The sequence below is a fragment of the Lygodium microphyllum genome, chromosome 4 (assembly GCF_053477565.2).
Source record: "Lygodium microphyllum isolate KBCC chromosome 4, Lygodium_microphyllum_v1.1.10, whole genome shotgun sequence".
Lineage (NCBI taxonomy): Eukaryota > Viridiplantae > Streptophyta > Polypodiopsida > Schizaeales > Lygodiaceae > Lygodium > Lygodium microphyllum.
In genome coordinates, this window is record NC_141138.1 from 134,888,897 (window position 1) to 134,911,934 (window position 23,038).

At 48.3% G+C, this 23,038-nt stretch overlaps 1 protein-coding gene across 4 annotated transcripts in view; it reads right to left on the bottom strand.

Moving 5' to 3' along the window:
• Nucleotides 1-829: 829 nt before the first annotated feature.
• Nucleotides 830-23,038, bottom strand: part of LOC148037650 (DNA ligase 4-like) — a 105,605-nt gene continuing 83,396 nt past the window's right edge. For all 4 annotated transcript variants that reach the window (XM_087676591.1, XM_087676592.1, XM_087676590.1 and 1 more), the window contains 5 exons: nucleotides 3,882-4,024; nucleotides 3,577-3,741; nucleotides 2,518-2,637; nucleotides 1,853-2,415; nucleotides 830-1,503 (listed from right to left, as the gene is read on the bottom strand). In XM_087676591.1, coding sequence (XP_087532717.1) covers nucleotides 1,493-1,503; nucleotides 1,853-2,415; nucleotides 2,518-2,637; nucleotides 3,577-3,741; nucleotides 3,882-4,024 — 1,002 coding nt within the window. In that variant the 3' untranslated portion in view covers nucleotides 830-1,492. The remainder of the gene's footprint in view (nucleotides 1,504-1,852; nucleotides 2,416-2,517; nucleotides 2,638-3,576; nucleotides 3,742-3,881; nucleotides 4,025-23,038) is intronic.

Here is a 23,038-nt window from a genome sequence, read left to right on the forward strand (position 1 = left end):
ATATTATTTGGGAAACAAAGAGCACCCATTAGTTTGCACACATCTAGTGGATTTTTGGGGGTGATACACCTCGTTGAAAATAGACTTTTCAAAGGCTCTTCACTTGTCATAATATTACTAAGCATTGCCACCTAAGAATTGATATTTTACCTACATAATGGTTGGAGCTCTCATTGTTGAGGATTGAATACATATCAATATATTAAAAAACATTTACAATCTTCTCTCATGGGAGCAAGGGTGTTTTGTCCAAACTTTGATTGTAGCTCATCTTGACTAGAGTGTGAATATAATTCGTTTAAGTTAGTGACTAATGACATGTAGATAACAATAAAGTGTTCACCAACGAACATTTTTAGTAACAAATAGGTATATATTATTCTCATAACTAAGACTGATTATAGAGTGACAAACACCGAATGTTTATTTATATGTTTGGCATTCACTCTTACCCTAGAGAGGGCATTACCTCAGACCTATTGTATACTTGTTAAATTGGTAGACTCCCCACCTACTTTTGGATGTGCTTTCTCCCTCACCCACTTCAAAGAGTGATGTACAAGGGTGCAACTTTTGCATATACTACCATTTAAAAAGCACATTAATTATTTTCACTTTTTCGTGTAGAGGCATTGTGGTGTTCCATCCGTGTTCGCACCCATTTTCAAAAAAGTGCATCCACACACTCAAAACAAAGGGTCGAGTGTCCATCACTTAATGAATGACAACTCTTAAGACCTCACCTTTGAGTTTGCGTTGAACATTACTAAGAACAAATTCTATGTGTAGAGTAGTGATTTCTGTGAGTAACACGTTGATATATGTTCGGAATATCTTTCCACTTTTTTCATCAATATTTTTATTCTAATATACCAAACATAAATTATTTGGCATTCCATATACACTTAACCAATTTAGAAAGAAGGATATAGCTATTATATCGTACAAGAGAAATGGGACTGTCTCAACAAGCTTAATTGGGGAGGGTAGGAGAACTATTGCTTGGATGTTCATTCTCCGAACTAAAAATTTTGTTGTGTGATTGTCAATATTGATGGCATAATGACATGCCAATTTCATCCAATCTGTGAAGCAGAGTGGTAGAACACACATGAAGCCCTCCTCTTAGGAGAGAACTCCTTAACAAAAAGGGTGCCCAGATGCACCCAGCAGCAGTAGTATGTTACACCTTATGCTCCTCATACTGAAGTGGCAGGACAAGAATCAAATGCCATCTTGCCAAATGCAAGTACTAGTCCGACATGTTCTCTCTAATAGGATGGACAGGCGCTCAAAATGGGTGGGCTTGCCATATTTTCTGGAGGCTGCTTCTTTGCAAGAACAGCAGTGAGACACAGACTTGCTTGTTATGAAGGATCAGAACGGTTCTGTTTGTTAAAACAAAAAAGCTGCCATTTAAGGTCTCCACTAAAAGATGCTGCAATTTCTTGTGTAGTACATGGATGATCTGGTCTGAAGCTCCTCCAAGTCATCAAAGCCAGTCTGCAAAACAGGATTTTCATATGAGGAACTCTAAACACTTTCACAAGAAGTTTTAGACAAATTGCAACGGCATTGCCCACTTCGCAAAGTCCATTGATTTTCTAATCTGTTCCTTTTTATTTCTATTCTCCCTATAATTCACACATTGTGAATTATGACAACATCATGAGCTGGGTGCCCCAACCACACCTAGCTAGGTATGAGATGCCTCCCGAGCAGAAGCTCGTGATGTTGAACGCTAAAGGGAAAAGCAAGGGAAAAGAGCCCCTTTTGTCCACATGGGAAAATGTCAAAAACTTCTCGTGTTTAAAAGTTTAACATGACACTGGATACTTCAACAATATGCAACCTCTTGTTGTGAACCGTCGTTTTGGAAGACAAACTGGAGAAGCAGAGCCCTTGGCCTTGCACTCCGCTTGAGCATGGTTTCGAGAGCTCCTGCAACCATCCGTCTGGCTTGATTGTGTGTCAGAGAGGACCTGAAATTGCTTGTCAGTAGCTGAGTATTCACTTTGGAAACAGCCAATATATACTTGGGCAAAATCCTGCAAGCACTGCGAGTCCCATATCTGTTCAGACCACCTCTGCTGACAGCATGCTTCAAGTTGAAATGTATTGTTTGATGCTGCCTCCATGGTTTCTGAGCAATGCTGCCTGTTCAAACTGTATGTTTCATGCTGTGTCATGCCTTTATTATTCACAAACTTTCCAAGATCAGGATCATACTGTTCTTCAAAATGAGAAGTAACCAGGCCTCTGATACGTGGTTTCTTCCGCTGTTTATCAGAGTCTAATTCCATCTCAGATGGGCGGCTAATTCTCTTGATGGAATCTGATTTTGACAAGCATGCTAGAGGCGCAGCTAGGTTATTTGAGTCCCTTGAAGCTTTCATGAACATCTCATTTTCAGAGCTGTAGAGATGAGAGCTGTTGTAAGAGCTCACAAAATACTAAAGATTTTCAAGACTTCAATGCATGAAAGCGTTAGGATGTACCCTGATAAAGTTATCTCACCTCAAAATGTATTCCTCAGTATTCATGATTTCTTTCATCCTACAAGACTCTTCTAGCCAGTAGTGACTGACAATATCCCTATGATACAACTGCAAGAACTCCCTCTCAGATGGCTTAAAGCTGTCAGAAAGTGTCACATCACTGAAGGTCAGCATAACACTTATATATGGCAACATAGAGCTTTTAATTATGAACCATGCATCTTAATATGATGTCTTGATCGAAAGCAAAAAATCGCACATAATTGCTCATATTCTGAGTGTCTCTGATTTTGGAAATCAGGATTTGTGTTCTTGCCTAATAAAAGTGCAGTGTCCACATATGTACAAGGTGTAACAAAGCATGCAAATGTATTCATCATGAATATATGGCACTTCTTTACTCCATAAAACTCAATTTAATAGTCAATTAAAAGATGAAATTTGATGAACAGAATTTTTCTTAAAGGCAATCACTTTATCTAGGAATATCTTTCTTCTGTTTTCAAACACAAACATGTATCCATCTGTTTGTCAATGGATACGACGAACTTAGTTCTGATGTCCTGCAAAAAAATTTAGATCTGCAGGGAAGAATGGCATGTTTGCAAGTCTAATGGATGTGATGCATCATAAGCACCAATTGGAAGTATTTGCAGAAGAAATCTTGATTTCAACATGGAACTACAGATGATTGAAACATGTGGATTTTGTTATTTTGGAAGTCATCCACAGTGCTTCCCATTCTACAGCATGTGCACATGTATGCATGAGGACACAATAACTCACCTTTTAATAGGCTCAGTTACATAGTCCACTTGCCTTTTATCTTGCTATCTGCATGCACACTGTTATGTTCTCCTATATACTTAATAACCTACTTATCAAACCTTCTTCATATCTGATGGATTATAACGTTCAGCGCCCTACAGCAGACTGAACACAGACCTCTGATTGCTGATCTGGAGACAGAAGGCCTGATTCTTTTTTTAATGTTGTGTGTGTGTGTGTGTTGTTGGGGTTGCAGGTGATCATTCCTATATCTCATGTTTCCAGATTTTGAAATGAATCTCACACGAACCTTTGATATAAATTCCGTATCGATCTGTTAGCCTGTGATGGTGTATACACAATGATGTGCGTCACATTTTCAATGAGACTGCAGGAGACTGACGCTCCAAGCATGACAGCTTCAAGCTCAAGCCTTTTCAATGCAACCATTGCTAGCAACTGTGAGTTGCGACTCCTGCCACATAAAGAAGCTTTCTTCATTATTTATCATAATACAAAGTAGTGCCAGCATCTATCTCTTCTAGAGAGAAAAAAGAGTTCATAAAAAGACAGCAATTGTTAATGACGAAAAGTCAAGCAAAAAGAGTAAAATACATTGAGTAAATTGGTTTATGGAAGTAAAAACAGAAACCACCAAGTAAGCTCCAGGGCCAATCACCACCAAATCCTTTAATCACTTCCTGGAAAGATTTCTCATCTGAATCTAGCAAGCTCTTGCTGTTTGTATTCTTCAATACCTGTGCATAACATAGGATGATTCAATCAATGATGTGATCTGCTCACTTCATCCCATTCAAACAAACGGCTACTAAACTGATTACTCTTGGGTTGAAGAGGCAAAATACATGGAATATGGCCAACCTAAACATGCAAATAACTGTGGACACTGACACCTCACCTCAATGCATGGCAGAGAAAATAAACTTCAACTGTAAAGATCCAATGTGAGGCCCTAAAGAGAAGCTGTCATAATGTGCCATCTCTATTTAGTGGAAGTCAGACCAGCCTGCAAGGTGTGCCAATGCACATGGACCGGTAGTATTTAGTTGGTTAATCCACATGGACTGGTAGCTTGGGCATCAATCTGCACCTGGCTAACATAATACAGCTGATGGCAGTCAGTGAACACAGTGAGAAATGATTATGTTTGCAAACTTCTAGCTTACAGAAAGCTTCTTTCTATGCATTGCCTACATGGCCATGAAAGATCCACTCAGCGTCGCATGTTGATGGGATGGCACCATAAATTGGGTAAATGGTATTTGCAATTGTAGTAAAGAATCTTGTTTCTAAATCTTCTGTATGCCACACTTCATTCGATCATTTTTTTGCAAGTAAAATGTGGCTGATTATATTACTCAAAAAAACTGATTACAACGGAATGTTCATGCTCAACAGACAAGCTGGAGCTGATGCAAAGTCACAAATACATCATGTATACAAGCCTCTCAAGGCGGTCTGGGGGCAAGAAGCCATTCGGGGGGGGGGGGGGGGGGGGGGGGGGGGGCGCGGGGCGGGTGGGGGTGGGGGTAATTGCCAACTGCGGCTGCCTGCCTGCATTACAAAAAACAGGTCCAGGCAGCCCCAAGTGCACATGAAATGACAACGGAGCTCTTGACTCGCCCTGGACTCGCCCTGCACCTAATCCCATCGGTCGTGGAGGGAGTGGATGATGGAGGTCCAGAGCTTTGCTAAGGTTGCCTGTATTGACAGTCTCTCTCTCCGCCGAAAGCCTCTTGACACCGCACCTTCCAGAGCTTTGGTAAGGTCGCCTATACTGACAGTCTCTCTCTCCGCCGAAAGCCTCTTGACACCGCACCTTCCAGATCTGCCATCCAGTAAGGCTCCCTATGATCTCCCATACCTCTGAGCGGTCTGCTGTGGGCTCCAGGATGGGTAGAGCCTCCGAACCGACCACTGCGCAGGACCCTGTCTCAATAATGAATATCGTTTCTTGCATCCCGGCCTCATACAGAAGGTGACGGCCTTGGCTGACTGCCTGCCAACAGAAAGCTCCCCATGAGATAAATCCAAGGCTGGGTGCTATACGGCGAAGGATGCGGCAAGCTCCTCTCCACACGAGCTACGCCTCCTCACATGACCAAAGGCAGTGCTTTGGGGTTTCCAGAGGCTGCTGTGTGCAGTGCTTACAACTTCCCTCCTGCATTTGGGCAAGCCAACTTCCCACCGCCAAGCCTCCATGTGCAACCAGCCATAAAAAATACGACACCCTCCTCGGTCTCCAACTATCCCATAGGCGGCGCCAAAAGGTCTGTCGAAAAGGCTCCGTGATGCTACTCTCTGCCTAGAGCGTGCTACGTGATGGCGCCCAATCCATATCCTCCTGCATCAATACATGTCTGCCAATCTTGGCAGTGTACTCTAGGAACCTAGGTGGCTTCTTGGCAAGCGCTGTGGCCGGCCATAGCCACTCTCCTGGATCCCACTCCAGCTCATCAAGTGGTCCGCCTTCCCAAATCCAAAGGCGCCACTCCCTAAGCTCCTCCCAGAAGACATAGGGGTCCAATCGCCATGTCTTCCCTTGAAGGCCCACCACCTGAATCCTTCTCCACAAGAAGGCGGCTATCCCCTCATCCTGCTGCCCTCTTTCAAGAGCCAGATGTCCCCTCATGCACTGCGAAGAACGTCCCGTGTGGGGCGCTGCCCACTCTACCTGCCACCTGTAGGGGGATACTTGCTGGTGAGAACCTAGCTGCCCATACCTCCCCAGGCTCTATCGGCTCTCATATCAGGGGAGCAAGCCACTCCAGAGGTATTGCTGCGTCTATCTTCCTTCTCCTCAACTCCACTCCCCTCTGGCAGCCTGATACTCAGTACAACACCTCCTCGTCCGCCATCCTGTACACCCCCCATGTCCTGATGGTACTAGCCGGGCCAGTCTCTCAACCAGCCCACTGGATGTGGGGGCGCTCGCCGATCTGTGCTCCTTCCCAATCTTTGACGTGGGGGTTTCAGATCACTGGCTGATGGTCTATCTCCTCTTGGCAGCCTGGGGGGCTCTGTATTAGGGCCTTACGGAGGCCCTGCCACACACGGAGTAGGCTACATAGGAAAGGTAATCTGGGATGACGTGAAGATCCATCTCAAGGACGGCCTCCACTCACCGCCAAGCCTCGGTCTATAGTCCTGAAGGCCCTCTTGCAATAGGACCTTCCAAGTCTGCCCGCTTGGTGTGAGGCCGCAAACAACTAGCTTGCCCAAGAGGGCCATACTCTGATATTCAGGGTCTATGATCCCGAGCCCTCCCTCTGACCAATGCCGTATGATGGTCGCCCACGCCACCTTGGCCTTGGAGTCCCTGGAACCATCTGACCCTGACCAGAGGAAGTTCCGCACTAGGCGGCGGAGCTGTGCTACGCAAGATGAGAAGCACCAACACGAGGCGATGTTCATCGCTAGAAGTACTAGGTTGATCACCAAGGCTCGGCCAGCTAGTGAGAGCGAGCCGTGCTCCAATTGATCAGTTTTCTCCAAATAGAATCAAGGACAGGAAGAAACTACTGGGCATGAGTGATGTCGAGTCCCACCTAGAACCCAAGGTACCGGACGTTCTGCCCTTTGCTTACCCATCTAAATCCCAGGTGGACGCCCCACTCCGTGCTAGAGTCTAGGTCTGTGAGGAAACCAACCGACTTTCGCCAGTTGATTTTCGCTCTTGCTGTAGAACAAAACACGTCAAGAGCCAACCTCACTCTCTCTAGCATCAACTCATCATCCTCTATGTAGAGTGTTGTGTCATCTGCATACTCTGAGTCTAACAACTCAGTCTCCTCTCTCACTCGAAATCGGAGGCTGCGTAGTCCGTTCGGCGCTCACACATGACCTGAGGAAGTGAGACATCACCTCTGCAAAGAGTAGAAACATGTATGGGGCCAGGGGGCAGCCTTGTCGAACCAATCTCTCCAGCCAAAACTCCTCCCCTCACCTTCTGCCTATGAGAACCCTGTTGGTGGCCGATTTGTAAAGGGCAGAGACCCTGCGAATCCAAACCTGAGGGAATCCTAACCTCACCATGGTGCCCTCTAGGAAATCCCAGTCCACCCTGTCATAAGCTTTCTCGAAATCTAGGAGTAATATGGCTAGTCTCTGCCCACTGTGCTGAGCCCACTCTGTCACCTCAAAGAAGGTAAATACATTGTCAAAGATGCTCCTATCCTAGACAAAGCCTGTCTGTGTGTCATGGATGATGTCTGGAAGCACGGGGCATAGTCACCTACCAATCATCTTTGCGAGTGCTTTATAGGCCACTGACAATAAGGTGATCGGTCTCCACTGGAAAAGCTCCAACCGGTCTCCCCCTTTGGGGAGAAGACTGATAAGGCCTGCCGAGAGACTCCCTGGCATCTGTCGTGAAGCGAAAATCTCCTAGAAGGCCATCAGTAGGGGGTCCTTCACCACTTCCCAGTGGGTAGTGAAGAAGACCTTAGAGAGGCCATCCTCCCCCGGGCATTTCTGCCCATCCTGTGTATGGAAAGCCTCCTCTAGTTCCTTCTCTATGAAGGGGGCTAGGAGGGAGCGTCCCATCTCCTCTGTGACGAGCGTCTACATCTCTATCCTCTAGCTGAGGCTCTCTCCTACTGGAAGAGGCGTGTGTAGTAGTCGGTGGCAATCTCCATCACCTCATCTGGGCTAGAACCAGTCCTTCCATATTGATCCCAAAGGCTGTGTATCTGCTCTCCTGCAGTGCGAGGCTGGTGCACCTGGAAGAACTCCCTACACATTGTCTCTCCCTTCCACGCCTAGACGGCTGCTGAGGTTCGGAAAGAGAACTCCGGGCGCCTGCCCTCTAGGCCAACAATGGCTGCTTGCGCGCGCACCTCTTACGCATGGAGGGTGGGATCCCCTGGTGCCTCTTGTAACAATCCCTGCGTGGCTGCAAGGTCCCATTGGAGTGCTCTCTCCTCCTCCCAACTCTGCTTCCTCGCCTGTATGGCTGCCTCTTGGCAGATTCTACTCGACTTAGCTAGGATCTCTGCAACCTCCTCTGCTATCCGGTCCCTCTCGCCCCACTCGCTTGTCCAAATCTGCTCTATCTGTCTCGTCACCTCCTCCCTCCTATAGATCGAGTTAGGGATTCAATAGGAGCGTGTGTCTAGGGCGGATGCTGGGGGATCAAGTGTCAGGAGGACCGGGCAATGATCAGACAACGTGGTGCTTGCCAATTGCTCAATCTGGCCTCCACGAGAGCCTCCCCACTCTCCCACATAGAACCTATCCAACCGCTCCAGCAAGACTTCTCCTAGCTGTCTGTATTTCCAAGAGAAATCCAACGACCTCTCCCTCCTGTGGAAAGTAGGATCTCTCCAGGCGTCACGTGCTCTTACTGCCAATAGAAAGCCCTCCCATGCCTCCTGCTTCTCCCCAGACATGCCCTAGTAGTTTCTGCCTCTGCCCTATTGGTCCTCCAAAGCCTCTAGGTTGTTGAAGTCTCCTCCAACGATCTAGGAGTCCACCTCTAGGAGTTCATACGCGATCTCCACCCAGAACCTGCTGCATGCCCTAACCGGAGGGTAGGAGCATAGACATTGAGGACTCCAAGGCACGAGTCCCCAATATCCAATCTGATCCAAAGAACCCTCCTTGCCACTATCATCCCGTGGTCTCGTACACAGGCAGTGAGATTCGGGCCGATAGAGGTGCATACGCCTTCACTCCTACCGTGGGTACCTATAGCGTGCTCCCAGTAAGTGTGCGAGCTGCTTGGAAGTACCTTTCCTACCCGTTGGGCCTGGGTGGGGGTAAGCTTGTGCTCTTGTAGAAGTAGGATGTCGATCCGTCTGGCAAGGGCAGGCTGCAGCTCCTGCCGAACGATCAACTTCTTGGAACCACGTGCCCCATTGTAGTGGAGACTATTCACATTCCAGGATGCAAGGTGTAGGCTCATGGAAAAACTTGTGACTGACCGAACAAGCATCTGTTCGGTGTGGAGGTTGTTGATGAGGAGGAGACACTATGAGGCATGCAAGTGCGCTTTGCCGCTAGTCTGGACGGCGAGCTCCAGTCCCCCATGGTGGCCCTCGGCCGGACCATGGGGGTGATAGATGCTCCAAGTGGTACTATCAATGCATCTATCAGCCATGTTGAGAGTCGTGACTCTGTACACTGGTAGAATCGGGTCGCTTGTGCCAAGGGCCACTCGATCACATCCTTCGGAGCTCTCCATTGTAGAGGGGCTTGAAAGATGATGCTCAAGTGTGGGACCTCCACGCCAGCCCACCAGTTAATGTCCATTATGCAACCAGGCCACTGCTGTGCAAATAGTGCTAGTCCTTTTTCTCCCATCCACTGGTAGATGTGGTCCGCCACCTGACTCTTCAACTCCTCCTCTACCTGTGTAGTCACCCACTCCCCTGAGTGAGAGGATTGAAGAAAAAAGGCATAGTTTGGTCCATCCAGTGGTACTAGTAGATGGACCTTGCCCCTCCTTCACTTACGAACCACGAAGATCCCCACCTCTAGCGGTAGTGGGAGCTCTCCATGCTGCAACACTCAAGAGGGACCATGGGCCACTGTGGAAGAACTCATGTGGCAACAATTGTGCCTGTCTCGAGAAAGTGTGCTGGGCGACAGGGGCGGATGAGCTGGTAGCTGTATGGGAGGGTGAAGACTGCTGGTGTGAGGAGGATGTAGGCATGTGTGGCTCATCACCACCTGTGGGAGGAGGGGGAGTGGGTCTGGGAGGGATCACTGAATCGAGCGCGGGTCAGGGGGAGTGCTTGGTAGGGGAGGTGGTGGGGGGGAGGAGGATCAAGTGATGGTTGGATGGATGGCAGTAGATGGCGAGTGTGGAGGGGGGCTGGTGGCCCTGAAAAGGGGGGGCTGTGGGCCAGGGTCAGTGGGGGGGGGGGGGGGGGGGGCATGGGAAATGGAGGGGGGGGGGATATGGGAAGTGGGTGTGGGGGCTGTAGGACCTCAGACGAGGTAGTCTGTGGTGCGGGTGGTGGATGTGGGGGGCTGCAGTCCTGCCGGGTGGGTAGGGGGGGGCTGTGGAATGCTCTGCCAAGGGGGCGTCGCATGCCCACCTGCACCCTGCTGCCGAGGCTGGGTCTGAGGGGCCAGTCACAATGACCTGCTTCCTAAAGGAGTGCCCGCCCGCCTCAATCTCTACGACCCGTGGGATATTCTTGACCTCTTTCATTGCCACCCGTACCTTTGGGACTCCTGCTGCTGTCACTGCATCCGCGAAAGACGCGGGAAGGACAATGCCGAAAAGACGTCCAAAGTCTTACACGAGCTGGCGATACTCTATTGCCAGGCCGGGGAAAAGAAGGGTGACCGGGTGCCGAAGAAACCTGTTATGGAGTACAAATGCCTCCATAGTAAAGCCATTGTACTAGGGGACCATGTATATGACCCCCTTCGTGGATGCATATGGTGAACTGGCAAGTATCTAGCGAGCTGCGTCTGCCAAATTGAGCCAGACCATGAAAATCCCTCTGGCTGGAGAATGTCCAACTACCTAACCATAAATCACTGTTTCCTTTAGCTCTAGCTCCTTAGCTCAGACGGCTAAGAGTTGCTCCTCAAAGAGGATGACGCGCAAGGTGTTTGACTGGGGGGCACTCGCTGAGTGTGCCGGCGTCTGACCACATGTTTCCATTGCGCGTCCCTTCTGCGAGAACAACCAATCACGTTGTGGTGTTGCCAAGGGGGGGGAGGCAATTGCAAAAGGCCAGGCGGGATGGCAGACGGGGGACTAGGCGGGGGGAAATGACAGATGGGGGCAATTACGAATCGTGAGGGCAAGGCGGGGAACTCAACGTGACGAGCCGCAGATGGCGCGTTTGGTCTGGGGGGTGGCCGTGATCAGGCGGAGTGAGGGAGGGGTGATCAAATGGAGCGCCGGGGGGGGGGGGGGGGGGGGGGGGGCGATCGATCTAGGGGGCGGGTGCAATCTGACGGAGCGAGGGGGGAGAGCTTGCGACGTGACGGTTGCTGAGTTTTTAGCGTAAGCTCCTCTCGGGAAAGATAGAAGCGAATGCCTTCATTCAATCATTTGATTTCAATCATTGTGCTTCTTACAATATAGCACAAGGCATTCTAGAAAGCTTGTATATAGTAAGTTTATGGAAAGTGGATTCAGAGTTTATCCCAGCAGTTGATACCTGCAGGAGCTTGGCTCCATCACATAGAGATGGCAATTGGATGATGCACAAAGTATTCTCTAGAAGCCATGTGGTGATGGCAATTGGATGACACAGGATGTATTTCCTAGAAGTTTAAGAACCATGCCACTCTCACTCATATTGGTACAAATGCCAAGCCTGCTAAGAGTCCAAGCATTGATAATTCTTCAAACTAGATCCATCTTTCCATTCCCATATCTAGAGATTTTGAGGCTCTGTTTCTGTAGCCATCATTAATGACCGTTGTGTCTTGGATGGCGTAAAGAATGAGTTGACATTGTAGCTAAATCAACAAAGCTGAAGTTACGACACAGGTTTTTTCGGAAGCATACAGCCTTGCAAGGCCGTACATTGAAAGTTAGATAGGAAATATGCAACAAGTACACCAATGTAAATCCTTTCGAGGAAATTGCAAGACAACTTTCAAAGATCTATTTTTGTCCTGAGACAATAAGACTGTATCAATAAAACCTCAGAGAAAAACTTGAGGTAAAATTAAATTGTCCTGGTGCCTTACTTGCATCTCAACTCAACTGCATGTGATCACACGTGTGACATGACAGGGACAGAAGATTTCTTCTCTGCCTCAATGAGATATGGTGGTAGAAGAGGAGAGCTGTTGGTGCTGTTGTTGCTGTTAGTTTTACCCCCCTTTCGAAGTTGTCGTTGTCAAAATTGCCATGGGAGTTACAATTTGAGAGGGGTTGGATGACTGCTATTTTTGACGCCGCCTACTGTTCAGGATTTGCAGCAATTGCAGTTCTGCACATCAACATTGAGAACACACATTTAAATGTCATCTACTGTTCTAGAGTTGTGCTGTTTTTAGGGCTGCTATTCGCCACTTTTGGACCGGGGTTTCAGCTTGACATTTTGGGACTGACACGTGCTGTTTTTCAGCTTATGGCTCACATAATATGTAGAGTTGATGGCTGCGGGCATAGATACAAACTTCATTGAGCAATTTGTGGGGGACAATAAAAGGGATCAAGGTGAGGCTGTTGGAACAACCCCCAATCCCATTATGAAACATAATAAACATGTATATGATGCTCTGCTGCAAGTGTCGCCCATGCCACTATCGCAAATGCCTCAAACGTTGTTTTACACTCAAGTTGCAAGTCACATTGATGTATCAGAGAAACAAGACTGGGAGCATTTATTGTAATTGCCACCACCTACCTTGCAGAATATATGGAGCCTAATTACATTATTGTGCAAGTTTTTGATGAGGAGGATGCTTTGGACACGCATGTGGACACCAAGGTGTTGAAATCCTTTGCCTCTTTTCACAAGGGTGCTACCTTGTTTTTCATTCACTTTGCTTTCATCTAATAAGTAATGGTTGAATGTTATCATGCAGCAAGAATGTGGGGAAAAGAATCTTTGCAGGTCATTGAGGCTTCTATGAGGTATTGTTGAAGATAGTTGAACAATGCATATTGCTCCTAGGCAAACTCTCCTTGTTCCTTGGCTGCCACCTTGTTCACTTGGTGCCATGGACACCTATGGCTGATTTCCAAAAGCTACTTAAACAAGAATGCCCTATTTGGCTGGACATGGAAGAATGCGTGGCATTATATTCATCACTTTTGTCTAATGCTATGGCTGCCATTAAGAAGGCTTTGATTCCCCCCAGTGAGTGGGAAACAAATAGGAATTGACTTTATTTGCTTTGGGATACTCTGAGGAGGTGTTGCAACATGTTGCAAATTGATTCCATGGATATGCATCCTTTTAGGTTCATGTTGAATTGGGATAGTTTGCTGGTCATTGTTTCTATTGCAGGTAGTTGGGACACTTATATGGCAAAACGCCCTTCCAAAAAAGATGGAAAACCTTATTTGATTGATAATATTGGGATGCATGATGATGGTCCTCATGTACATGTATCCACAAATGCTCTGCCTGTTCAGCCCTCCCTTGTTACTAGTTTTCAAATGGCAATAGTTACAACACAAAAATGGCAAAAAGTCAAAGACTATATCTTGCTAGTGGCTAGGTAGATCATAATGATGTGCTTCCCACTTATGCAAGGAGGAAGGGCAACCCACTAGGAGCCTAGGTTAAAAGACAAGGGGTTACTAGGTACTATAACTAATTAATTTGAAGTGTCAAGTGGTTAGGCTACATGATCCACCTGCTCACCTTGCCTTTGCCAAGGAGGAAAAGTGATTATGCCATTGAACCATAGATTCCAAATGCTAAGAACATGGATCAGCCATCTACACCAAAGAGAGCGGTCATGGGCAAAATGCATTTGGACTTTTGGCTGATTTTTTGGATGAAAACTTAATAGTTGCATTGGAAACAAAGGCAAATGTGAGGCAATAATAGTTTTTAATCTAGATTTGTCTTTTTGTTCCTTACAAAAGTCGCCACTAGGACTGTTCAAGGCATTTGCTTTCAAAGCAAACAGCATGCTATACACAATTTACCACATGCAAATGCTTGGATGTCCTATGCACAACTAGACATGTACTTCATAAAGAAGGAAGGACAATACATTGGAATGGCTTTAAATTATTTTATCTTAGGGTTTCAAAGGAGTATTAGTTTTATATCGAAATATGTCTCTTTGTTCCTTATGAAAATCACCACTTGGAATGTTTAAGACAGTTTCTCTCAAAGCAAACAACATGATATGTGGAGACTGTTGCATGCAAATGTTTGGGATGTTCCGTGTGCAATTGGACATGAAAGTCATATAGAAGGATAGTGCATTGCAATGTCTTTAAATTATTTTAACCTAGGGTTCCATCAGTGAGCTTTATGGATGTGTGCATTATTGTGCATGAGAATTGCAGCTAGTCTTGGTCAATTTAGATGTATTTGGCACATTCCTTGTAATTGAGATTACATATGAACATAAAGTTATGTGGTGACATATGAATATAAAGTTATATAGCTAGTAGACATAAAGTTATGTTCATATGTAATTGAGATTACATATGAACATAAAGTTATGTGGCTAGTAGACATGTATGAATGTTGGACTAGAAATGCATACAACTATGTTGGACTATGTGGCTAGAAATGCATACAACTATGTGGCTAGTAGACATGTATGAATGTAGCAACAACTATGTTGGACTAGAAATGCATACACACAACTTGAGAAGAAGCTTGAGAGCATAACACGAAGTGTATTGAGAGGTTCCAATGGAGAAGATTTACAAGACTAAGTATACCCTAGAGTGAATAGGCATATGTACAAAAATAAGGTAACAAGCTCCTCTTGGAAGTGATGGGGATGAACAAGAGTTGGTACTCATATCTAGGGAAGTGCATGTAGTGCTCTTCGAAGGTGAAGCGAGCTGCAGCCCCGCCAGGCATCGCGACCTTCTGCCTTCCTCTCCAGCTCGTCCGGCCCGAGGCTTGTGGCGCTTCTCTCCCCCTGTTGGCTCCCTGGAGGCAAGCACGCCCCTGCTTCTTGGCCACAGTTGTTGAAGGGCTTGATGGTTTGCAGGACCCGGCAGTTGAAGATGCAGGCAATGGTGATGAAGAGTTGGACAATGGTACTGATGCGGTAGAGGTTACCCCTGACCAGGAGCCTCCCAGTGCCAAGGAGATTAAGCAAGCTGCAGAGATTGGGTACCGAATCGTTGGGTGCATCAAACCTGAAGAAATCCTGCCTTACATGGCACCTAAGGCTTTTGCAATCGTGCAGAACCAGAATATAAGAAAGCCAACAGCACGGTCTGCTCCAGCTTACATCCCCTGTCACAGTGCCACCCCCTGGTCCCACAGTCCCGTCTATGCTACTTGGGGTGCGTTACCCCCTGCTCCGCCACTTGACAGCTGCGCCACCAGCGACCAAACCCACCATCACCTCCACCAGAATCAGGGACCGCCACTGTGCCTATAGGCCTGCTGTGTGTAGCAGTAGGCAGCATCTGGGCCAAACAGACAGAAAGAGTGAGAGCGTGGGAACTGCAACCCTGATCTGCAGCCCCCTGTCCTGCGGCCCCTGCAGAGCACGCCTGTCTGCTGTGTCCTGGAACCCCTGCAGGGCATTGGAAGAGACAGTCGCCCCTTGACCATACACCTGCTGTGGGGGTTCCACCCTCTGCCTCACGCATGAAAGACCTCCCTAGTTGACCTGCTCCGGTGCCTCCATCCTATGCTGCACGTTCATACCACTAGCATTTGTTGCTCCCTCAGTCTGTAGCAACATTCCCCCCGGTATAACAACAGCTAGATTGGTAGCCCCTAGCAGTGACGTGCAATGGAAACCTCTGGTCAGATGCCGGAGCATTCTGCGAGTGCCCCCCAGTCAAACACCTTGCGCGTCGTCCTCTCTGAGGAACAACTCCTTTCCGTCCGTGCCACAGAACTAGAATTGAAAGAAACAACATTCTATGGACAAGTCGTAGGACACTCTCCATCCAAGGCCTAGCTTTGGGATTGGCTTCACTCCATGCTACGCATTCGCACAGTGCAGATTGCGGAGGCAGTTCTCATGGGTCAAGGGATCTTCATGGTTCGGCTCACCTCCGTGGATGCAACCCGCGAGCTAGTGGATAGCTCACCTTACATGGTTCCCTGGTATAATGGCTTCACGGTGGAGGAGTTTGCGCTCCACAACAAGTTTCCTAGACACCCGGTCACCCTTCTATTCCCCGGATTGGTGGTAGAGAATCATCAATTAGTGAAGGACTTTGGACGGCTTTTTGGCACAATTCTTCCTCCCTCCTTCGCGGATGCAATGACAGTCGCAGGAATCCGGAAGGTACAAGTGGCTGTAAAAGATACAAAGAACATACCCAAGTTTCTTGAGATTGAGACACGCTGACTCTCTTTCAGGCAGCAGGTTATTGTGACAAGGCATCATGCTGGCCAGTTCCTGTGATGCCATGACTTTGGGCATCATACAGTAGAGTGCACGCGTTTCGGAGCCATAGGTGGATGCTGACGGTTTCACACGGGTCCAGTGAGACAAAGAGGGAGACGGCAGGGGGGGCCTCAGCCAGCCCCTTAGACAGCCATGGTAGCAGAGAGCAGAAGGACGGGCGACGGACCCCCGTCAGAACACTCTGCAGCACCCCACTGTCTGTCCCACCCAACAAGATCAGAGGCTTCCAAACCCACCACCCACTCAAGCGTCTCAACCCTCTCCAACCGAGATCCGCTAGCCCCCATGCCCCCCCCTTCCCTCATGGATCTCCCCCCGACCCTATCCCACAGTCTCCCTCTTCCGGGGCCACTCGCCCCCCCTCACACCCACCTCATACGCCCAATCACCCCACCACCCCTTACTCATCCTCTTCCCCACCTTCTCCCTCACCGATCAGTCCCCCCCGATCTTCACCCAGTACATGTGTCCCTCCCCCCATCCATTCCCTCTCTTCCCACAGGAGGTGACGAGCCTCACAGGCCCATATCCTCTCCTCACCACCAACAGCCCAACCCCCCCCTCCCCACACAGCTACCAGCTCATCCGGTCCAGCTGCCCGTCACACCTTCCCTCGACAGGCACAATTGCTCCCCCACGAGCTTTTCCGTAGTGGTCCGTGGTCTTATTTGAGAGTTGTAGAGCGCGGAGAGTTTCCACTACCTTTGGAGGTGTGGATCTTCGTGGTCCGCAAGTTAAGGAGCGGCAAGGTTCATTTATTAGCACCACCGGATGGACTAAACTATGCTTTCTTCTTTTAGACCTCTCATTTTGGAGATTGGATGATGACACAAATAGAGGAGGAGGTGAGGGGCCAAGTTGCAAACCGCATCTCCCAATGGATCGGAGAAGGAGGACTAGCACTTTTCTCCCAGCAGTGGCCAGGGTGCATGATGGACATCAACTGGTGGGTTGGAGGCAAGGTTCCACATCTGAGCATTATTTTAGGAGCCCCTCCATAGTGGAGCTCACCGATGGATGTGATCGAGTGGGCCCTCACACAAGCTGCCCGCTTCTACAAGTGTATAGAGCCACGCCTGTCAACCTGGTTGATAGACGCCTTGGTGGTATCGCGTGGTGCATCTATCACCCCCATCATCCGCTCAAGAGACACCATGGGGGAATGGAGTTCACCCTCCAAAAGCCTGCAGCTAAGCACATTCATATGCCCCATAGCTCTTCCTCTTCATCAAGAGCTTCCACACCGAACAGATGCTTGTTAGGCCAATCTCAGGTTTCCCCATGAGTCTACACCTAGAATCCTGGAACGCGAACAACCTCCACTATACTGGGGCATGTGGTTCTAAGAAATTGATTGTTCCGCGAGAGCTGTAGCTTGCTCTTGCCGGACAGATCGACATCTTACTTCTTCAGGAGTGCAAACTCACCCCCTCCCACGCCCATCGAGTAGGGAAGGTACTTCCAGGCAGCTCACACACCTACTGGGAGTACTCCATCGGTGCCCACAGCAGGAGTGCAGGCGTATGCACCTCTATTGGCTTGAGCCTTACTGCCTGTATGAGACCACGGGACGATTGTGGCAAGGAGGGTCCTATGGATCAAACTGGATATAGGGGACTCGTGCCTTGGAGTCCTCAATGTTTATGCTCCTACTGAGCTTAGGGCACGCAACAGGTTCTAGGTGGAGATTGCGGCAAGACTTCTAGAGGTGGACTCTTGGATTGTTGGAGAAGACTTCAACACTGTGGAGGCCTTAGAGGACCAGCAGGGCAGAGGCAGAGATTACCAAGGTATGGTAGGGGAGGAGCAGGAGGCATGGGAGGTCTTCCTCCTCGCAGTAGGAGCACGTGATGCTTGGTGGAACCCAACTATCCACAGGAGGGAGAGGTTGCTGAACTTCTCTCGGGGATACAGGTAGCTGGGCGGAGCTCTTTTGGAGCGACTGGACAAGTTCTATGTGGGAGAGTGGGGGTGCTCTCGTGGAGGCCAAGTAGGGTAGTTGGCCAGTACCACTTTGTCTGATCACTGCCCCGTTCTCCTCACTCTTGATGCTCCCGCTTCAGCCCATGGACGCGATCCTGTCAGATCCCAGACTCGATCAACAAGAGGGAGGAGATGAGTAGGTAGATTGAGAACCTCTAGACTAGGCAGTGGGCTAAGGGGGACCAGATCGCAAAGGAGGTTGCAAAGGCCTTAGCCGAGTCAAGCAGGATCTGCGAGGAGGCAGCCCTACAGGCTAGACAGTAGAGTTGGGAGGATGAGAGAGCACTCCAACGAGACCTAGTTGCCATGCAAAGACTACTCCAGGAGGCACCAGGGGATCCCACTCTCCACACGCAGAAGGTGCGTGCACGGGCAGTCCTCGCTTGCCTTGAGGACACGCACTCTGAATTCTCCTTCCATACCTCAACAGCTTTTTGGGTGCAGAAGGGGGACATGATGTGCAAGGAAAATTTTCAAGTGCATTAACCTTGCACCTCAGGAGATCAAATTCGCAGCCACTGTGATCAATACGAAAGGATTCGCTGCTCTAGCCCAAATGAGGTGTTGGAGATTGCGATTGACTTCTATAGGCAGTTTTCTTAGCAGGAGGCAGTCTCAGCCAAAGTACAGTGATGTAGACAGTAGGTTTGGGATTGCATTCTGCCCCTGGTCACAGAGGAGATGGGACGCTCCCTCCTAGATCCCTTCACAGAGAAGGAGCAAGCTCAGGCCTTCAATGCATAGGATGGGCAAAACTTCCTGGGGAGAGGATGGTCTTTCTAAGGCCTTTTTCACTACCTACTGGGAGGTGGTGAAGGACCCCCTACTTCTTGCCTTTTAGGAGATTTTCGGCTCAAGACGGATGCCAGGGAGTATCGGCAAGTCTTGTTAGTCTCCTCCCCAAAGCGGAAGATTGGTTGGAGCTATCCCAGTGGAGACCGATCAACTTGTTGTTAGTGGCCTATAAGGCCCTGGCCAAGAGAGATGATTGGGAGCCGACTCTGCCCCGTGCTTCCAGACATCATTCATGACACGCAGACAGGTTTTGTCTAGGATAGGAGCATTCTACACAATGTCTTCACTTTTTTCGAGACGATCGAGTGGGCTCATTACAGTGGTCAAGGATTGGCAGTACTCCTCTTGGACTTTGAGAAGGCCTATGACAGGGTTGACAGAGACTTCTTAGAGGGCACCATGGCAAGGCTGGGTTTCCCTTAGGCATGGATCTACGAGGTTTCGGCACTTTAGAGATCGACTAGTAGCAAGGATCTCATTGGTGGTAGGAGGGGGGAGGAGTTTCGGCTAGAGAGATCTGTCCAGCAAGGCTGCCCTCTTGCCCCATATCTGTTCCTACTCTTTGCAAAGGCAATGCCCTATTTCCTCTGCTCACGAGTGAGTGGGCTACGTAGCTTGTGACTTCCGGTGAGAGAGTAGATTGAGCTACTGGACTTAGAGTATGCAGATGATACCGCTCTTTATGTAGAGAATGATGAGCCGATGCTAGAGAGTGAGACTAGCTCTGGAGATATTTTGCAATGCAGCCAGAGCACAAATCAACTGGCAAAAGTTGGTTGGTTTTCTTACAGATCCGGAATCCAACACTGAGTGGGGTGTCTACCTAGGGTTCAGATGGGTGTGCAGGGGATAGACCATCTGATATCTAGGGTTTGAGATGGGGCTCAACATCACTTCTAGTTCTCGACTCTATTAGGCGGAAGCTGACCTACTGGAGCACAGTCCGCCTTTCTTTAGCAGACCGAGCCCTGGTGGTCAACTAGGTCCTAGCGACGGCTTGGTACATCGCCTCTTGTTGGTGTTTCTCCTCGTCTTGTGTGGTTCAACTTTGCTGCCTACTGCGGCATTCTCTGGGCTAGCTCAGATGGCTCCAAAGACTCTCGAGTCAAGGTGATGTGGGCGACCATCATCCAGCATTGGTCTAAGGGAGGGCTTGGGATCATTGACCCAGAGATCTAAAGCTTGGCCCTTTTGGGCAAGCTAGTGGTCCATAGTCTCACTCTAGGCGCGGGCAGACCTGGAAGATCCTTTTGCAAGAAGGTCTCTAAAAGTGCAGACCGAGGCTTGACAAGGGTTTGAGACCATCCTTGAGATGGATCTTCACGCCTGTCCAAATCACGCCACCCAGATCTTCCTTCCTCTGCAGTTTACTTCGAGTGTGGCAGGGCCTTCGCAAGGCCCTAGTTCAGAGTCCCCCAGGATACCAGGAGGAGATAGACCGCCCGCTGGTCTGGAATCCACATGTCACAGATCGGGACAGGTTACAGATAGGTGAGCGATCCCACATCCAGTGGGGGTTGGTTGGGACCTGTTCGTACTATCACGACATGGAGGGAGGTATACATGATGGCAGATCAAGAGGTGTTGCAACAGGCATTAGGATGTCAGCGAGGAGTTGAGTTGAGGAGGGAGATCGACTCAGTGATCCCTCAAGAGTAACTAGATCTCCCGATCCAAGAGCCAGTGGAGCTTGGGGAGGTGTGGGCTGCTGGATTCTCATCGGCAAGTATCCCCTTACAGGTGGCAGGTAGAGTGAATGGTGCCCTCTGTGGGACCTTCTTTACCGTGCACGATGGGGGGCGTTTGGCTCTTGATAGTGGATAGCAAGATGAGGAGATTGCTGTCCTTTCTTGGAGGAGGATTCGTGTGGTCGGACTCCAAGGGAAGACCTGGCGATTGGACCCTTATGTGCCCTGGGAGGAGTTTCGGGAGTGGCACCTTTGGATTTGGGAGAGTAGGCTACTTGATATGCCTTTCGTCGGAAATTTTGGCATCGCCTATGGGACAATTGGAGGCCAAGGAGGGTATTGTATTTCCTTTGGATTTTGGCACATGGGGGTCTGGTTGTTGGGAGTTGGTTGGCCCAGATGTAGCAGGATGGAGGTTGTAAACGCTGCCCACAACAGCATTTGGAAACTCCAAAGCATTGCCTTTGGTCTTGCGAGGCGGCACAACTTGTGTGGAGAGGAGCTTGCCGTATTCTCCACCGTGTGGCACCTATCTTGGATGCATCTCGTAGGGGGCTTATTGCTGGCAGGCAGTCAGCCAAGGCCATCACCTTTTGTATGAGGTCGGGATGCAAGACACGATTTTTCTCAACGAGGTTCGGTCTTGTGCCGTGGTTGGCTTGGAGGCTTTACCCATCCACCAAGTATTGGAACCCACAAGAGAGTGCTCAAAGGTATGGGAGATCATAGAAATTCTTACAGGATGGTACATTTGGAAGGCACGCTGTCAAGTGGTTTTTGGTGGGGAGGGCCTTTCAGAATATGCAACTTTGGCAAAGCTTTGAACCTCCATGATCCACTCTCTCCATAGCCGGCGGGACCAGGTGCAAGGCGAGTCTCGAGGCCATTAAAAACTCCGTCTTCACTTTCTATGCACTGGACAGACCCAAATGGCAATACACCCCCCCTCCATGGCTTCTTGTCCCCATCCCCCCTAGACCACCTTGAGAGGCTTGTATACATGATGGATTTGTGATTTGCATCAGCTCCAGCTAGTTTGTTGAGCATGTGCACTTCGTTGTGTTCAACCTCCTGAGTAATATAATTAGCCACATTTTAATTGCAAAAAAATATCTAGGGAAGTGCCAAGCCCTAGTGAACTATGAATAATCCAAAAAGGAGAGTAAGTGCAAAGCTTTGCAAAACCTTCAAACTTCTCATGAGCCAAAGTCTTTGTGAAACAATATCCAAGGTTGTCTTATGTTGGCATATAGGCCAAATCGATCTCTTTCGCAGAGAGTCTCCTGTTGACATAATTATAATGCATCTCAATGTACTTAGTACGAGTATGGAACACTAGGTTTTGTGCAACTACAAATGCACTCTTATTATCAATGAAGATAGCAGTGGTAGATGACTTCAGACTATCCACCACCCAAATCAACCAAATACACCCAATCATAGCTGTAAAAGCCGCCTTGTACTCAACCTCACAACCTGAGGTAACCACAATGAGTTGCTTTAGACACGAGTTGCCAAACATGAAAGAAAAGCCACTCGTGGATACATGTGTCGTAATAACCAAGCCAATGAGAACCCAAAAAAGCATGTAAATTTAGCAATAATGACCCCCCCTTGGTATAAAACAACCCAAGGTATGGAGTACACCTCAAGTGGTGAAAGATACGCTTCATTGCTTATTATCAATGCTTAGCGCTTGGGCTATGCGTAAATCTACTCATTTGTGAGACTGCAAACTAAATGACAAGCCTCGTAATGTATACATAAATGAAGCATCCAACAACTAGCTGATACAAAAAGACATCAAAGCAATCTCCTACATCATGAAGAGTCAATTTCAAACTTGTCTCCACATGAGTGGCAATAGGCTTGCAATCTTCAACACAAAATCTTTGCAATATTATCTCAACATTCTTTGTTTAGAACAAAACAATAGCTGTATCACACTACTTCAATAGAATGCCTAAATAATGATACAATACACCCAAATCTGAGATATCAAAGGTCAAATTCAACTTAGCCTTAAAATCATCAATAAGTGTCTCATTAGGACCAATGAACAATACATCATCAACATAAACCACAATGATTAGAGGTTCATCATCCTTATTTCTAACATATAAGGTACTTTTAGTTGGACTATTCTGAAAGACATACGCAGTCAAGTATGCGTGTATCTTCTCATACAAAGCCCTAGATGTTTGCTTTAGACCATACAATGTCATTTTCATTCACATACTTTGATTTCCTACCCCTTTTGAACAAAACCACAAGCTTGAAAAA